General features: G+C 42.1%; 1 protein-coding gene across 5 annotated transcripts in view; it reads right to left on the reverse strand.

The window, feature by feature from the left end:
• Positions 1–7,673: 7,673 nt before the first annotated feature.
• Positions 7,674–17,800, reverse strand: part of CILK1 (ciliogenesis associated kinase 1) — a 59,481-nt gene continuing 49,354 nt past the window's right edge. For 4 of the 5 annotated variants that reach the window (XM_045498537.1, XM_045498540.1, XM_045498539.1 and 1 more), the window contains 5 exons: positions 17,118–17,308; positions 16,852–17,000; positions 14,793–14,921; positions 12,453–12,575; positions 7,674–11,228 (listed from right to left, as the gene is read on the reverse strand). In XM_045498537.1, coding sequence (XP_045354493.1) covers positions 11,074–11,228; positions 12,453–12,575; positions 14,793–14,921; positions 16,852–17,000; positions 17,118–17,308 — 747 coding nt within the window. In that variant the 3' untranslated portion in view covers positions 7,674–11,073. Of the gene's footprint in view, positions 11,229–12,452; positions 12,576–13,657; positions 13,719–14,792; positions 14,922–16,851; positions 17,001–17,117; positions 17,309–17,800 lie in introns of all 5 variants that reach the window. The other variant, XR_006717268.1, reaches the window with a different exon arrangement.

Consider the following 17,800-nt stretch of genomic DNA (forward strand, 5'->3'; position numbering starts at 1 on the left):
ATCAAGGCTATATTACAGAGTAGAAGGCAGAACTCACATGGATCTCAGTTTAAAATATATGCCTTCAAAACTATTTCAGCTATTTCTGCGACTATAGATGTTGATTATCGGTTTCCCCCATGAGGGGTTCTTGAAAGTACCTGCCTGGAGAGGCCTGTGGCACTGAACACCACAGCAAATAATACAGATTTTATTTTTAATAGATTTCTCTGTCAGGAGCGTGGAGAATAAATTGGGACAGTGCAAAGTAGAGAGAAACCTACTAAATATCTGTGTGTATTAAAGTAGTACCATGCATTTGAAGACTATGGTTAAGAAAAGGGTGCAGTATAAGGTGTAAGATAACAGACTTAACAATCAAGTCACAGTGTTGCAGGATTTTTTTTTTTTTTTACCTCAAAACCCAGGATTTGTTGTTTCACCACTTCAAAGAATGGAGAGGAGGACACAAAATGAGCAGCAGGCAAAAGTTTATTAGGATATACAATCAGAAAGCAAGAAAGTAGGAAAGCTCTCTTTACAGAGAGGGGACATTAGAAAATGAATGCCCACCAACTATAGGCAAGGATCCTTATTTTATAAGGTTCTGGTAGTGCCCTCCCTGCCCCCATCTCTTCCCCCTGTTCCTTCTCAGGTTCTACCCTTATTGGCTGGATATCTCTAGGTGCTGGGTTGTCCATTCCCGATTGGGTTGTTTTCATTGTAGACTTAGGTCTTTTGTCAAATTCCGAGGGGAAACCTGAGGGGAAGTAGGTGGAGTCTGTTACATTCTTAAGAGGAACCTTAAGCCTGAGGGGGTTTGCTGTGGTCTGACACTCCCAGCACTGTTCCAAAATATGTCTTTCCCCACCCAGGGATCTCAGGCCCTAATCCTTTCCCTCTCTGCCTATTTTATCCTATTTTTTTCCTATCATAACAAGGAGTAGGGGAAGGAAGAGAAAAAGTCTAGAATGATGCATCCCCCCACCCTCCGCCCAAGCACACACATTTCCTTTTCCATCCTCCTCTATTTTTCATAACATTTATTGTCATCTAACATACCATGTATTTTGTTTACATATTTTGTTATCTACTTGTAGACTGAATAGAGTGCAAATTATATGAGGTTAGGGATTTTCATAGTTTTAAAAAGTACATTTTTGGATATCCTGCTTCTAGAATAATGCTCAGCCCAGAGTAAGTGTTTAGAGAATATGTATTGGAAAAATGATTGAATGAATGAATGAACAATGCTTTGGTTTCTGCTCCATAAAGAGTGGAGGAGGACAAGGCTCGGGGAAAAAAATGAGGTGATTTGTCTTTCATTTCTCTAAGCCATTCAACTGAAAATGTCCATTAGACACTTGAATCAGCCAGCAAAGACTCAGAAAGAGGACTGAGATGGGTCCAGCTGGCAGCAAAAGGATGAGCTTATCCAGAGAAAGTATATAAAGAAGATAAGCAAGTCAAGAACAGCTGAGCACCAGAAGAGTCAGAATAGTCACTCACAAATAAGACTAATAGTGTATGTTCAATTTCACCTTTCTAATTCTGACTTAACACAGACATGACTCAGTTTAACATAGGTAGGAAGTCATATTTTCCAACCCTGCTGAAAATAATCATTCTTTATTCATTTTTTTAACCCATCTTTCTGTAAGAATTCACTTTAACTGAACTAGACAGGACAAGTATTATTCAACTTTGTTGATAAACCAAACATTTATCTCCATTTCCTTATTTCTAATGAATTGAAACATACTAAAGTGCTGATAGTTTAATGGGTTTTTTTTTCTAACCTACAAAATGACAACTTCATAAGTCCAACCTAATACAATAGGGATAACAGTATCCTAACAGTCTTATTTGCCTGAATGAGAAACTAAAGCAGTATCATAAGACTCTATGATGACACAGGCTGGTGGAGAAATAAACAGTCCTGTTATAGTAATTCTGCCACTCTACGACAGGTGACTTTAAGTCATTTTATTACTTGGAAGCCTCCGAAATTGTTCTATTCTTAGAGACCCTTGGAGTCGCTCTCATTCTGGGATAGTCTTAAACATAGTAGATAGTGTGGTGGTAGATAGTAGAATCTACCTACCTGATTTGTTTTCAGTGCCCAGGGAAATCCTCAGCCCTCAACCCTTTGCCCACCCACTCAGTTGTAGGTTAAAAAAAGTGCCTCAACAAAAATCTCTGAGCTTTAAAATAATAGAGCTTTAAATCTCAGTTTAAGAGAAGGTTTATATGTAAAACACTCCAGGAGGAGGGAACCAATTGGCTTACATTCAGCCTTAGCTGTAAATGACTGATACCAAGACCCTGTCCTGACAGCAAGGTAGTTTGTCAATTTTGTTCATCTTTCAAACAACCAACTTCTTGTTTGGTTAATATTTTCTATCGTTTTTTATTTTATTTCATTTATTTCTGCCCTACTTTTTATTATCTCCTTTCTTCTGCTAACTTTGGGCTCAGTTTGCTTTTGCTCTTCTTTTTCTAGTTCCTGATGGCATAAAGTTAAGTTGTTAGGGATTTTCTTGCATCTTAATATGGGCATTAATTGCTGTGAACTCCCCTCTTAGAACCATTAATACTGCATCCCACAGGTTCTAGTATGCTGGTTTTCATTTGCATTTGTCTCAAGAATCTTTTTTATCTCTCCTTTAATTTCTCCTTTGATCCATTAGTTGTTCAGGAGAGTGTTGTTTATTTTTCATGTGTTCTTGAATTTCCCAGTTTTGCTCTTGTTGTCGGTTTCTAGTTTCATGCCACTGTAGTCAGAGAAGATACTTGGTGTGATTTCAGTCTGCTTAAATTTGCTAAGACTTCTTGTTTGGTGGCCTCACCTATGGTCTATCCTAGAAAATGTTCCATGTGCACTTGAGAAGAATGTGTATTCTGCTGTTGTTGGATAGAACATTCTGTATATGACTATTTGGTCTATAGTAGTATTCAAATCCACTGTTTCCTTATTGATTCTCTGTCTGGATAATCTACTCATTGTTGAGAGTGGTGTATTAAAGTCCCCAACTATTATTGTATACTGTTTATTTCTCTTTTTACCTTTGTTAGTGATAGGAAAAGATAGGATAAAATAGGCAGAGAGGGAAAGGATAGGGCCTGAGGTCCCTGGGTGGGGAAAAAAACCTATTTTGGAACAATGCTGGGAGTGTCTGACCACAGCAAACCCCCTCAGGTATAAGGTTCCTCTTTTGAATGTAACAGACCCCACCTACTTCCCCTCAGGTTTCCCTCAGGAATTTGACAAAAGACCTAAGTATGGCATAGACCACCAATGGAAATGAGCCAATCAGGAATGGACAACCCAGCACCTAGAACTTTAAGGTCAATAAGGGAGGAACCTGAGAAGGAACAAGGGGGAGGGATGGGGGGGTGGGGCACGACCAGAACCTTATAAAACAAGGACCCTAGCTTATTGTCAGCAGGCATTCACTTTCTAGTGTCCCCTCTCTATAAAGAGAACTTTCCTACTATTCTTACTTTCTAATTTATACTCTAATAAACTTTTGCCTGCTGCTCATTTTGTGTCCACCTCTTCATTCTTTGAAGTGGCAAGACAATGAATCCAGGGTATTGTGGTAAAGAATCCTGCAACATTAGTTTTTGCCTTATATATTTAGGTGTTCCTATGCTGGGTGCATAAATATTTACATTTGTTATATCTTCTTGATGTATTGACCCCTTTATTATTATATAATGACCTTTTTTCTCTTTTTACCATTTTTAGTTCAAGGTCCATTTTGTCTGATATAAGTGTAGCTACCTCTGATTTTTGTCGTTTATTGTTGTTACCATTCACCTGGAATGTCTTTTTCCATCCCTTCACTCTCAGCCTCTGTGTGTCTTTAAGGCTGAAGTAAGTCTATTGCAGGCAGCGTATTATTGAATTGGGTGTGTGTGTGTGTGTGTGTGTGTGTGTGTGTGTGTGTGTGTGTGTGTTTACCCATTCAGTCATGCTATGTCTCCTTTAACTGAAGAATTTATCCCCTCCACAGTAAAGTAGCTATTGATAGTTAAGGACTTACTAATTGCCATTTTGTTCATTGTTTTCAGATTGTTTTATAGATCCATTATTCCTTGTTTCTTATCCTGCTGTCTGTTTTTGTGCTTTGATGTCTTTGGTATCAGTATGTTTTGACTTCTTTATCTTTTCCTTTTGTGGAATGACAGCAGGATTTTCCCTTGTGGTTACCAGGAAGCTTACACAAACTGGTAACTTACATATCTTAAGCTGATAACAGCTAACCAATAGAATTCTTTTTTTCCTGAGTTCATTTATTTATTTGGAGAGAGAATCCCAAGCCAACTCTGTGAGGTCAGCCCAGAGCCTGACGCAGAGCTCAACCTCACAGTTCGAACTGTGAGATCATAACCTTAGCTGAAATCAAGAGTTGGGTGTTTATCTGACTGAGCTACCCCATGACCAATAGAATCTTTAAGCTTTACACTAGTACTTTTCTCCCCCGTTCACATTTTAGGTTATTGTTGTTACAATTTACATGTTTTTTATATTGTGCGACTAATAGCAGATTATTGTAGTTACGGTTATTTTGATTACATTTGTTTTTGTTTTTAACTTTTAAACTAGAGATTTATGTGAATTACGCATCACTATGATTATATAGCAGAATCTAACTATGACTACATATTTATCATTACCAGTGAGATTTATGCTATCTTTTCATGTTTTTATGATGTTAATTAGGGTTCTTTTACTTTCACTCAAAGAAATCTTAGCTTCCTTCATAAGGCAGGTCTGATGATAATGAATCCCTCTGCTTTAGTTTGTTTGGCGAAGTCTTTATCCCCCCCTTCATTTCCAAAGGACAGCTTCTCTAAGTAGAGAATTTGGGGATGACAGTTATTTTCTTCCAATATTTTGGATATGTCATCTCATTCTCTCCTAGCCTGAAGAATTTCTATTGAGAAATCCACCAGTAGTCTTATCAGGGTTCTCTCATATGTAACCTCTCTTTAATTCTTTCTTTGTCTTTAACTTTTGACAATTTAATTATAATGTGTCTTGGTGTAGCCCTTTTTGGGTTTAACCTATTTAGAGTCTTTTGGTCCTAATGGATCTGGATGTCTACTTCTCTCCCCAGGTTTGGGAAGTTTCCAGCATTATTGCTTTAAATATACTTTCTGTCCCTTTCTCTTTCTCTTCTCCTTCTAGAATTCCCATAGTATGAATACTGTTTCATAGTGTGTCCCATAACTCATGGTGTCCCATAATCCTGGTAGGCTTTCTTCACTCTTTCATTCTTTTTTTCCTTTTGCTCCTCTGACTGGGTTATTTCCAGCGTTTCATCCTCCAGGTTGCTGATTCTTCTACATGGTCAAGTCTACTTTTGAAACTGATGAATTCTTCAGTTCAGTTATTGTATTTTTCAACTCTAGGATTTCTAGGGTTTGGTGGGGTTTTTTGGTGGGTTTTCTTTTCTTTTTTTTTTTGATGGTTGCTATTTCCTTGTTGAACTTCTCATTATTTTTCATGTATTGTTTTCCTAATTTCGTTTAGTTGTCTGTGTTTTCTTAGAGTTCACTAAAATTTCTTAAGAGTATTATTCTGAATTCTTCATCAGTTCATAGTTTTCCATTTCCTTAGGGTCAGTACTCGAAGCTTTATTAGTTTCCTTTGGTGGTTTCATATTTACTTGACTTTTTTGGGACTCTTGATTCCTTACATTGGTATCTGTGTATTTGAGTAATGGGGCTCCTCTTCCAGACTTTACAGATTTTCCTTGGGAGAGACAGTTCTTCACCAGTCAGCTCAGTTTGGGTTTCTGGGTGTGTCTGCTGGTAATGTCTTTGGACAGAAGAGGCCTACTATTATGGTCTATTTTTGGGTGAGGCAACTGTTCAAGCTCTGAGGATGGGGATGGGAGAATGTGCCACTGGCTGCAAACAGTTGGCTAGGACTGCTGGCTTGGTTCCCTCCCTAAGTGAGGCTGTAGGATGGGCTCCGCAGTTGCCTGACTTCTCTGGTGAGGCTTGCTAGATGGTCAGGACTGGGGGCTATATTCAGTAATAGATGTGTCTATGAATTAACTTCCTTGCCTTAGCAGGATAGCAGGACAGAACCAGGATCTATATCTCATTGTTTGCGGACCCAAATCAAGCCAGAATGTGCACTGAATTTTGTGGTTAAGTAAGGCCATTGGTTTTGTTCTGCAGATGCAGAAAGCCATGGGCTGTGCTCTGTGCTCAAGTGTCACCATACGTGGGACTGTTGAATGGGCGACACAGTTCTCTGTGTGTGCTCTGGTTAGGTTCCCTCATTGGATACCCTGAAGCCTGTATTCAGTGATGAGCAGAACTACGAATCAGATTCCCTGCCCGGGTACAGCAAGGAGAAGCACATCTAAAGCTGGTAAAGCTCTTTTTTGTCATCTTAATTCAAGCCCACCCACACCCCAGTTCCCTGACCAAACAGGTCCACTGACTTTGCTCTGCAAACTGTAGGCTCTGTCTGCTTCTAGGCTTGTGTACTGCTGGCCTACGTAGCTTCCAGGTGTTTTTGCCAGCCCTTATGGTCAGATGGGGCCAGAAGACACTCTCTACAGCTAGTGGGGCCAGGTCTCAGCTCTCTTGCCTGGGTGGGAGGGGGAGGGACTGCTCCAGGTTACAATTTCCCCAAACTGGCTCTCAGGTTAGGAGGAGCCAGGAGCTACCCTCAGCCTTGGCTGTGAATCAATCCCCCTGCCTGTGCTAGCATAATACTCTGCACTTGATACTGGCTTTGCTCTTGTAGGGGATCAGCTCTATTTAGCCACCTCTTAGCTTGGATGCTGCTGGGCCACACAGCCTCCAAGAGTCATTGCCAGCCCTCCTGGGCAGATGGCACTGGGAGATGGTCCACAGCAGATAGGGCTGTGATTCAGCTTCTTGCCTGGGCATGGACCAGCTGAGCTCAGTGTCAGTTGAGCTCCACTGGTGAGCAGTGTTCTGATGGGAGGGGCACGCTCTGGGATTCAGCAATTCATGTTTTGTAAACCACATTCTTAAAAAATTCTTTCAAGGATTCAAAGAATGTTCAGGAAATGAATTCCCAGTGGAATCTGGTACGTAATTCACAAAGTGATGAGTTTCTTTGGAAGGTTTATATTGTACATAGGAGTATGCTGTGAAAAGCTAAAATCATACAAGGTAAATATTAATCATGATGAATGACAAAATCGGCAACAAGAAATTGTTTCCACCTCCTTTTTTTTTTTTTTTTTATATTCCTACTCACCTAACTTGCTAAATGCTAAATTTAAAAAAAGCCTCCAAAAAAATAAATACAAAAATGAAAGTCTCCAGATTGCAGGATAACTCTGCACACTGCTGCTCTAAACGTATGGTTCCAATTCCATGGCAGGAACACTGCGATAAGCATTAAGGAGAAGTTACAAAATGTCAAAATTCCACATTAGGAAACATTTATCTTTTTTTTTTTTTTTCCAATTTTAGAAGCAGGGGAGGGGTAAAGAGAGAGCAAGAGAGAGAATCCCTAGCAGGCTCCAAGCTCCGTGCAGAGCCCGATTTGGGGCTCAATCTCCTGACCCTAGGATCATGACCTGAGCCAAAATCAAGAGTGGGACGCTCAAATGACTGAGCCACCCAGGTGCCCCCTAATGTTATCCTTTGATGGAAGAATAACGAAAATAATAACAGAACATTCAATCATTTTTTTTTTCTTAAACTGTAACTTTATTTGGAGAATTTTCCTTACATAAAGTTAACATTTTAAACACTTTAGGACAAACTATTCAAAAAGCAACATTTTATTTCAGAAGGGGCTTGTTTCAGTGGTTTTCTGTCCTTCTATCTTCTCATCATTATGAATATTTGCTTTATAAATAAATATATTCTCAGTGATTCCCTTGTAATCAAATCAGGTGACTAAACTGCTATCAGTACTAAGATATCTGAGATCAGAAGACTGTTTGGGTCATCTCAAATTCACATTAGCACAGCGTCCATAAGAAACTGATAATACAGATTAATGCGATGCTTGCCTCCAGTTTGTCTTCTGAATGGTTTCCATGAGAAGGTCCTCACAATAAGTTATATAAAATACAGTACTTTGGTTGGATATTGTAAAAATCATTCTAAAAATTAACCACATATATTAAACAATTTGCTACAGTATGCTTTAAATGATATAAAATAATTAGCATGTCAAACATTTTCTTATAAACATATTGCTTTTGGTCATACACTGAGCTGGAACATACAGGCTGCACTCTTTTTCTCTCCTAAATGGCACAAAACAATGGCTTGATGGTAGGGAAATGCTACTTCATGAGAAAAGGTGGTGCCCATGAACTCTAGTGGTACTGGTGCTTGTACTTAGGCATTACCTTGATTTTATTCAATTTTTGATAACGTCAGAAGATGACACAGTGTTAATTTGTTAGAAGTATATAGTCCTTTAGGCTTTATATATGAGATGTGTCTAAAAAACTGTTTGAAAATCAATTTTCAAACAGCTGGGTGAGTGCTTAGTAATTAATGGAATTTTATTGTCAGATGAACAATCATACCAAGAGTAGTTTTTATGCCCAGGAAGCTTGCCTTGCAGTTTACACATGTACCCCTTGGCATACCACCATCACTGAACCTTTGGGCTTGGAGTGAGAGCTGTCCTTGTACCATTTCCTAACATCCCAAAAAGCTTTCTGACTGGAAATGAGGTATAGTCACGAATAGGTACAGTGAAAAAAATAGATGTACCAGGTAGCATGTGATTTTCACTTACCAAAAAATGGTCACTATTCCCTTTTATAGTAAACAGCTTGTATACACATCTGCCCTTTATCCATTTCAGGGGGAAAAAAAGAGAACTTCCTAGGATTTTGCTAGTTCTTTAGAATTCACATTGCTTTTTCAGTCTTCTGTTTTTCCAAACCGCACATCTGCTGCTCAACTTTCGCGTGGATAAACATGTTCAGCTTCCTAAGGGGAGTTGTTTACTCACAAATAAAGGAAAACGTAAGAGGATGAAAAAGGCGATATTTTCTGAGTTTGGGCCCACAAAAGTATTAGAAAAACAAGTTTATAATGTGTAACAACCAGGTAACTAGGTTTTTTAATTTAAAAAATGTAGTGACCTTAACATAAGCTAGAGGGCCACACATATGATATTCACAATCCATTAGCTTCTCTAAGAGGTATGTACAATTTAAAACCAGCTTTCCAGCAAGCTGGGTAAGGTTACAGATTCACTTACTTTTTATACATAATACAGAAAGGGAAAATAAATATTAATCGCAGTAAAGGACTCATCTCTGAAAACACACTTTCTGTTGCTTTAGATAATGAGTTGAGCATATAATACAGAAGTGAATTCAGCTTCAAGTTGTGCTTACATATACATATTTGTTTTCTGAAGCTTTGCTGCCAGTTTGTTAACAGAAAATATTACCTACCAAATCCACATCCATCATGTGCTTTTCTTGTGCCCCTAGGGATCATAGTGCTTGGTCAAGTACATTTTTGAGCCAGATTCTCCAAAGCAAAAATTACTCCGTGATTTAGATTAGGGCTCTTCAGGAGCCATGGCAATTTGTTCAGGCTGCAACATGTTACTAATACGTCAAAGCAGTCATTTACCAACTTATTGGGTTGAATCAAATCAAAGTGCCAATATTCACTGCAATGTATCTTTTTAACCTACAGAAATGACAACTTCATGTGGCTCAATTTGCTATACGTTGGAACCTGGAACCAAATAAGTGTAGCTTGGCAGAATGTGAGTCAATGTGCTATTGAGTTTGTATCTTGTTCAACGGAGGAGACCTTCCCTCCTGCCTTTCAGGTAACCATGGGTGGAGGCACAATGCCCTACAGAGATGGATGAAGAGTGGACCTTTTGTCTTTTTCTGTCTCCAAACTAGCTTTGTCGTTTTCAAAATTGCTGTAAACATTCCTCTCAATGGAACAGCCTCTGCCCAACAAATAGAGTTCCCACTGTGTGAAGAAGCTACACAAGGGTTAAGAGTTCAAATGTGGCACGCTATGGACACTAACATCATGGTAACCGTGACTTCCCGGGTAAGTTCCTGCTCCCCAACGTGCCCTGAGAGTTTAGCTAGGACAGAAGATTATTCATTGTTTGTTCCTAGCCAGGCCTGGAGAACTAAGCTGAATGCAAAATCTGATCACTTATTATAATAAAAAACCCTTCTGCTGCTTTGAAACTTAGCTTTTTGGTCATGCATCCTGGCAGGGATCTAAGTTTAACTGACTGTGTTAACCTTTATGTTAAAAACCTGTTGGCCTGAAAAGCTTCCCTTCTGTGGGAACTTACACAGTTTGATTTCAAAAATAGAAGAAAAATAGAATATGACAGCCTAGCGTGGTAAAGCTCGGTTTCATTCGCTTATCTCCAACCACCGTAAAGCGTTGTTGTAAACATTTCAAAAAATATTTACTTAAGAGTTCTTTCATTTGGGAAACACAAAACGAAATGAACTGCATAATGGTACTTTCAGAACAGCACAGTGGTATCAAAAAAGTCAAACGAATAACATGATATTGAGAAAAGCAGAAGATCATTTCTCTAGGGCTGACACTGGTCCAAGAGAGCCTGAAGTGCCAATGTGCCACATTTAAAATTTAACCACTTCACAAATATCTGCACGCATTGAGTAAATAACCCTCTATCATGTAGCCTTAAATTGCACCCCTGTTGCAATACTGCATCAATATTATTAAATTTTTAAAAATCTGTATAAAATATTATCTGGAACCCCAAAGGAAAGTCAATTAATTTTTAAAAAGTTCATTACAAAGTTGACTGTATAAAATGCTAAAACATAATCCATATATACAAAATGCCGCTGTTTAAGAAAATAATGGGACCCAGTTTTAGAATAAAATAATTTTGTACAAAAAAAGGGTACTGCGTTCAAATCAATATTTAAAAAAAAATTTTTTAAAGAATATTGAAATGTCTTCATTCAGAAGAACAACTATAAAGTGTTGGTTTGCTTTTACACCATCCGCAAGCTTCTTGCCAGCAGAACACCAGTTGGTGGAGGGACCGTGTCCTGCTTTCCTGCACCCCCAGAAGCTTCGGCACAGTCATCGCCGAGACGCGTACTTAGAAGCCCAGTCCGTCCGGCCATGCACTGGCTGGGCAGCCGGAGGCCGGGGCATCAACCCGGGAGTGCTTCTAGGCTGGGTGTGGAAAAAAGGTCGCCCAGGATGAGGTCTCACGGCCTTCAGGGAAGAATAGCCTGCAATTAGAGAGGAAGGCAGGTCTGACTGATGTGGGGACTCATGCAAACAAAGCAAGTAAGTGCATCTTGGCGACAAAATATTGAAAAATGAGAGTTCAAGAGAAGCACTGGCCTGCGTCTTACAGTCCTCCCTCTCTCAGTCAAGGACGACAACACTATAGTTGTCAGGCCAAAAATACTGGTGTCAATCCTGACCCCTCCCTTTTTTTCACATCCCACTTGTCATTGGTCAGCAAATGCTCCTGGCTCTACCTTCCATATGTACTCCGAAACAGACCAGCTCAGCTCCTAGCACTCTGGTCCACCATTCCTTGCCTGGATCACGGCAGCAGCCGGTTTGCTTCCCTGCTTCCAACCTTGTTTCCCACTTTCAGTCTAGTGACAGCCAGCACTGCAGTGAGGCCGGAAGATGGAAGTCTGATCACCCCACGCCTCTGCTTGAGACCCTCCAGTGGCTCTCCCATGTCATTCACGGTGAATGACAGAATGCTTACGGTAGCCTGCAGGGCCTCATACCACCCGGTCTCCTGTCACCCTTCTCTCTTGCCCACTCCCCTCCATCATTCACGTCACCCCTGTCCTCTGCCTCCTTGCTCTTGCTTGAACAGGCCTGGGCTCTCCTGCCTCCAGGCCCGTGCACTAGGAACCCTGTGCTGGGGACAGTCTCACCCTCACTGACTGGGTGGCTCACTCACCTCTTTCACACCTTCACCCAACATCTCCTTTGCGGTGAGGTCTTCTTTGGGCTATGCTCTTTAAAAAATACAGACTCCAGAGGTGCCAGGGTGGCTCAGCTGGTTGAGAGTCTGACTCTTGATTTTGGCTCGGGTCCTGATCCCAGGGTTGTGGGATTGAGCCCCTGAGTATGGAGTCTGCTTAAGATTCTCTCTCTCTCCTTCTCTGTCTCTGTCTCTCTCCCCGCCTCTGCCCCTCTCCCCGGCTCATGTTCTCTCTCTCTCAAAAAAAAAAAAAAAAAAAAAAAAAAGCACACTCCAACCTCCACATTCCCTATACCCTGCCTAACTTTATTTTTCTCCCTAGCATTGGTGAGCATCTGATTCGGTTGTCTGTAGAGTGCAAGTTCATGGGACAGGGCATCCTGTCTGTCTCCTTCACTGGTGGATCCTGGCACCATGGCAGCAGACACCGGGCCTGGCACAAAGCAGCTACTCCATAACCACCTGCTGCATTGATTCATGAATGATCTGAAATAGAACTTACCAGGGGAAGGGTCTGGAATAGGTGCCAAGTGTACCCTCTGCATAGCAGAACCAACTTCTTTTTTTAGAAAGGAGGGGATATAGTTTCCAGTCAGTCCACTAGAACTTGTAGAGCCGGAACCAACTGATACACAAAAGCAAAAGCTCATTACTACACAAAGACACGTGCATGTAACATCAATAGGGTTAAACAGGTGCGGAACAATACAGAACTGGGACCTTACTTTTACAGGGGAAGTATGATAAGAACAGTGAATTCCGAGCAAAGCACTCCTCCACAGCACACTGTTGGAAAGACTGGGGAGAGGGACAGCAAAGACAGTGCCTCTCCTATAGCCTGCACCCACACCAAGTCCAGTTGGTTGGCTGGTCAGTTAAGAAAAAGGAAATGCACAGTTTTCTTTCTTTTTTGGGATAATAGGTTTAGCCTGTTCTGAAATCTGTGTTTTTTCATTCCATAACACAGAACAGTTATCCTTCCTCAGTATATACAAATTCTAGAATACAGCTAAGCAATAATTAATTTAGCCAGCCTCTAACTGATCGGCACAGATTGTCTTAATTATTTAGCAATTGCAAGTAATTCTACACTAAACGTTATTGTCTGTAATCAGAAAAGTTAATGATTATTACATTATATTAAATATATTCACTTCTTATGGTGCTTTTCTACTGAGACTGCTTTAAGGGCTGGAACTGTATGCTACTCATCTTAGTTATTCTAGGAGCTCAACAGGATGCTTTATAGATAGCCGGTAATCAATACACATCAGATGGATGAATGGATATCTAGAAGCCTTATCACTAAGACTTAAGGTACACACAGAACAATGACAAATGTTATTATGGGCCATTATACAAATGGGAGTTACAGCCAGTAGGAAAAGAGGGAATTTGTGGTAGAGTTGCTGTGTGTCTTCACAACTCAGTGTTCCTAGCAACTGCTTAGTTAAGGCAGAGTGGCAATGCAGGTGTGAGGAGTTGTATTATGCTAGAGCACATTTTGCATTTTTGGTGAATAGATACGGAAAAAAAAAAAGTGGGAAGAGAATTTGAACAGGTCCCAAAAGGGAAAAAGCGTATAGCCAATAAACACAAGAGAAGATGCTCAACCTCATTAGTACACGAGGCATGCAAGTTTACGCCACAATAAGATGCCATTTCACGCCCATCACATCAGCACACATTTTGCAATCTTGACAGTACCAAGTGGCATCAAGGATACAGCACAACTCCCAGACCCTGCTGGAGAGCAATTTGGCAACATCTGTAAAGTCAAAGATGAGCACACCCTTTAACTGAACATGTTTACATTTATACCCAGAGGAACCTTCACACAGGTGCACAACAATGGGGTCCAACAAGGTTCCTTCGGCACTCTAATAGCAAAGATTGTTCACAGTTTACACATTCATCAAGAAGAAAAGAGTAAATGAATTATGATCCAGTAAAAGTAATAAAATTATGGTGTGGCATAGTTGTATATATTACATATGTTATACAGTATATAATGTGATGTATCTTACATATATGTGTGATTGCTACATCACAATATACATCCAGAATTATGTTCACATTAATTTTTGAACATGCAAAAACATACTATGTATTTCATGTATCTTTTAAAAATGCATAGAAACAATTAACACCCAAATCAGGAGAGGGGAAGAGAGAAAGGGTAAGGCCTAGAGAGTGGGCTTCGTGTGTATTTGCCAACTTTGATTCCTTGAGTTGGTGGGGAGTATGTGGAGGTTGATGCATCATTTTGTTCTTTTTTGGGTTTCTCAAAATAAATGAACACATAACGGATAAAGCCAGGAGAAGTGATGTCCAGATGTTTACCTGACAATGTGGAAAGGGAAGTAGCGTGTGGCAGGGTTGCCTGAGTGAGAGAAAATGACATGGTGGACTGCTCTGCTGGGAACGGGGTTAGCCAGCCTGGAAGGCTTATGAAATTCACTTACTCATTTTAAAAAAAGTGAGGATGGCCTTCTGAGCTGTCCACCTTCCAACCAGAAGGGGTTGGGGGGCTCTGGGTCATCAGAGAGAGGGGACGAGCTGGAGCAAGGTGGATGGGGCTGAGGTGGATGGCCCACAGGGCAGGGCCTCGGGAAGTCAGGCGAGCCCCCCCCCACCCTCCCTCCTGAAGGCAGACCCTGAAGCAGCTGGCTGGGTCCCCAGAGCCTGCTGCCAAGAAAGAGACAGGATTAAAGGCCTGGAAAAGGGCCCTGGGTTTCCACACCAGAAAACTTTCGTTTCCACAGCTTGTCTCTCTGTACCCGCCCTGCCACATTCAGAGAATTTGCCTCTTGTCATTTAGGAAGTAATAATCATTACTCACCTGAATTTATTTTGCTGATTACTGATACTGTCCCTGAAGATTTTCCAGACAAACCAGAACTAGACCATGGGTTAGATGGAATGAAATCCTTGCCTGGATTTGGAAGTATGCCATTTCTTATATTTATTCCTAGTGGGGAAAAAATGATTTTCAAATGCAAAAAAAGTACATCTTAAATCTTGCACCAAATTTTGTGACGAAGTTCTCACAGAACCCAATTTGTCCAAACTTCCTGTGGTTCAACAATTGGAGCAAGAACCGACCAGGCTGTTTTCTGATAGATGGCAGAGGAAAGATGCCATCCTTGGGTTTAGCATCCTGTCTCACTGGTGGGCAGCCTGAGGGAGGTCTCCTAAGCTTCTCCCGACAGGCGTGTCTCATGTCTCCTGTCCTGGCCCGTCTCGTGCTGTCCTGACATCCCTACCTGTACCCCTTCAAGGGCCACTGCCTTTCTGTCACCTTCCCAAGGTTTTTTTCCACCCCCTTCCACCCCACCAGCTCTGCAGCCCCTGCTGTCCTCTCTGCATCCAGTCCCCCAGATCCATCTTCTCCCCTGACCTGGACCATTAGCGCCATCAAGTGCTGGTGACTCGGGTCTGCACCGGTGACCCTCACTGACTCCCTCGTTTCCAAGGCTGCCTTGACCTTAATCAATCACCTCAACTTTAAGCCAAACCACCCACTAGACCGCCCACTTTCCCATTTATGTCAAGCACTGCAGCTATTTTTCAGAATTGAAAGACTGAATTCATCTTTCATCCTCTTTCCTCTCCTAGAGCCAAAAAGAAATAACTCTCTGATTCCCTCCCTGCTCCCTTGGGCCTGCGGTCACTGTAGCTTGAGTCTTTGCACCTGACACCTGGACCACTGCTGGACCCTGCCACCTGCTCTCTCTTCTTCCAGGTTATCCTGGGAGGCCAACCAAGGGCGAGGAGTCAACACATCAGCAGGGCCTGCCGTTCCCACCTCTTGTCCCTGGAACCCACAGTCCCAGCTCCGAGTCACCATGCCCCTCACCTGCATGAGAGCTATGGCCTGCCCTCATCCACTCAGCACACAGATAGACATAAACCCAGCATGCTCCCCAACTAAAACCCTTCGACAGCTTCTTGCTGCTTATGAAATAAATTCCAAGTGTCTTGCAAGACTCCCAAAGATGCCTCATGCCTCACACTATCACCCCCTTACAATGCTCTGGCCACACTGGCCTCTCTGCCCTTCCCCTCACAAGCCACGCCCTTTCTTGCCTCCCCGGCCTTTGCACTTGCTGCTTCCTCTGCCTGGATTGTTCTGCTCATTTTTCTTCCCCATTCTTTGGGGCCCATTGCTCAGAGAGGCCCTTCCTGAGCCCTCTATCTACAGTTGTGCCTCCTCCCTGCCTTATATCACTCTTAATGTGACTTATCACCACCTGAACTACTGATTGTCTACTTGTTTAGGGTCTGTCTCCCCCCCACTAGGATACAACCTACATGGGGGCGAAAGTATTGTCTGCAGGGCTGCTGTACGCAGTCACTGCGTGGACTGTGATACCACTGCAGACTGCGGTCCCCGTAATTTCCTGAGTGCCTAGCACACATCAGGTGCTCAGCACGTATTTACTGACAGAATGAACTTATGAATGAACGGTAGGCTGTAAGCTTGGCATCTGGAGAACCTGGGGAGGCTCGGGTACCCATCAAACTATAGCATTTATGCTTACCTCCTGTAATACCGCCAGAGAGTGTGACTGAGCTCTTACTCTGGTCTCCTGAGAGCACACAGGACTGCTAATTTTTCCTAAACCTGGTCTGCTGCCGGGGCCTCGGGCATGCCGCCTGGCTCTCGCCAGTTCCTTGCTCCCAGGGGCTGGACCCAGTTTCCACTACATTTTTTTATCTTAGGCAACTCTAGAACATAAAACGTGAGGCCTCAGCAAGTATTTTGATGATGTTCCCACCAGTTCTGAGGTTCTAGAAGCCCCTAAGCACTTGCCTTCCAAAACAGAATCTTTGTGAATATGACTCCAGGGAAATGGTTTCTTATCAATGACAAGAGCAAAGGCAAGTATTTCCATTACCGGGCAAGTATCGGGAGTGCTTCAAGTAGTGCTGCTTGGCCGCGGACCTCAGGGTCGGGGTGTCTCGCCTCTGATAAGAGGTCTGGGTGGGGGCGCTATTTCCTGTACCGATGGGCTCAGAAGGCTTCAGGTCCAAAACACTCTCAAATCTGAAGCAAGGGAAGGTGACTTAGGTCAGCATGAGATCGACAGCATCATCAGAAAGGCACAGATCATTTCACAAGTCCCAGATCTGATCTGTTTACAGACGTCAGGTGTACACTTGCCTGCAGAGGGTCTCTTCGCTCTGTCTCTTCTTGTTTTTCAGGTCCATCCTGCTGAGGGATGGACTGAAATCCAAGTCATCCAAGTCAGCCCAGTCATCGGAATCCTTTGTGGACCGGGACACAAGACCCCACCTTCTCCTACTCTTTGGCTTGATCTCCCCATTTTTGTGTTCCAGGCCAGCCAGCATTTTCTGCGTATCCAAGCATTGGGGGGACAAAGTAATACTTGGCATTAATGGAGCTCACCCATAAGGAATGCCTATTCCAAACTTCTTCGCTTATGAAAAGGAGGGTCCGGGGGGTATATCATTCCCAACATGCACTGCTTATCTGAAAAGGTAACCACAGAAAGCATGTTCCCAGACCTCTGTCTCTCACATATCCTGCGCAGGTCACATCAGTTTGCATCCTATGGGGACAACTGTTGTACAAGATAAGGATTTTAGAAAAGAATACAAGGTACTCCTCACACACGGGGAAGATGGCTGGGTTGTCATCTGGGCCTCATCCCTGAAAGCATTAACATGCTTTAGTCTGTCCTAGAGATGCAGGAGAATTACAGCTCAGCTCAGACGTCAGTCATCCTGCTCTTTAACAGAAAACACTGCAAATAGGCCTTCTTTGCCTTTTAGTAGACCTGGATACTATTTAATCACAGAATTAGCTACAACAAGAAATTTCTA

Source organism: Leopardus geoffroyi, chromosome B2 (genome assembly GCF_018350155.1).
Source record: "Leopardus geoffroyi isolate Oge1 chromosome B2, O.geoffroyi_Oge1_pat1.0, whole genome shotgun sequence".
NCBI lineage: Eukaryota > Metazoa > Chordata > Mammalia > Carnivora > Felidae > Leopardus > Leopardus geoffroyi.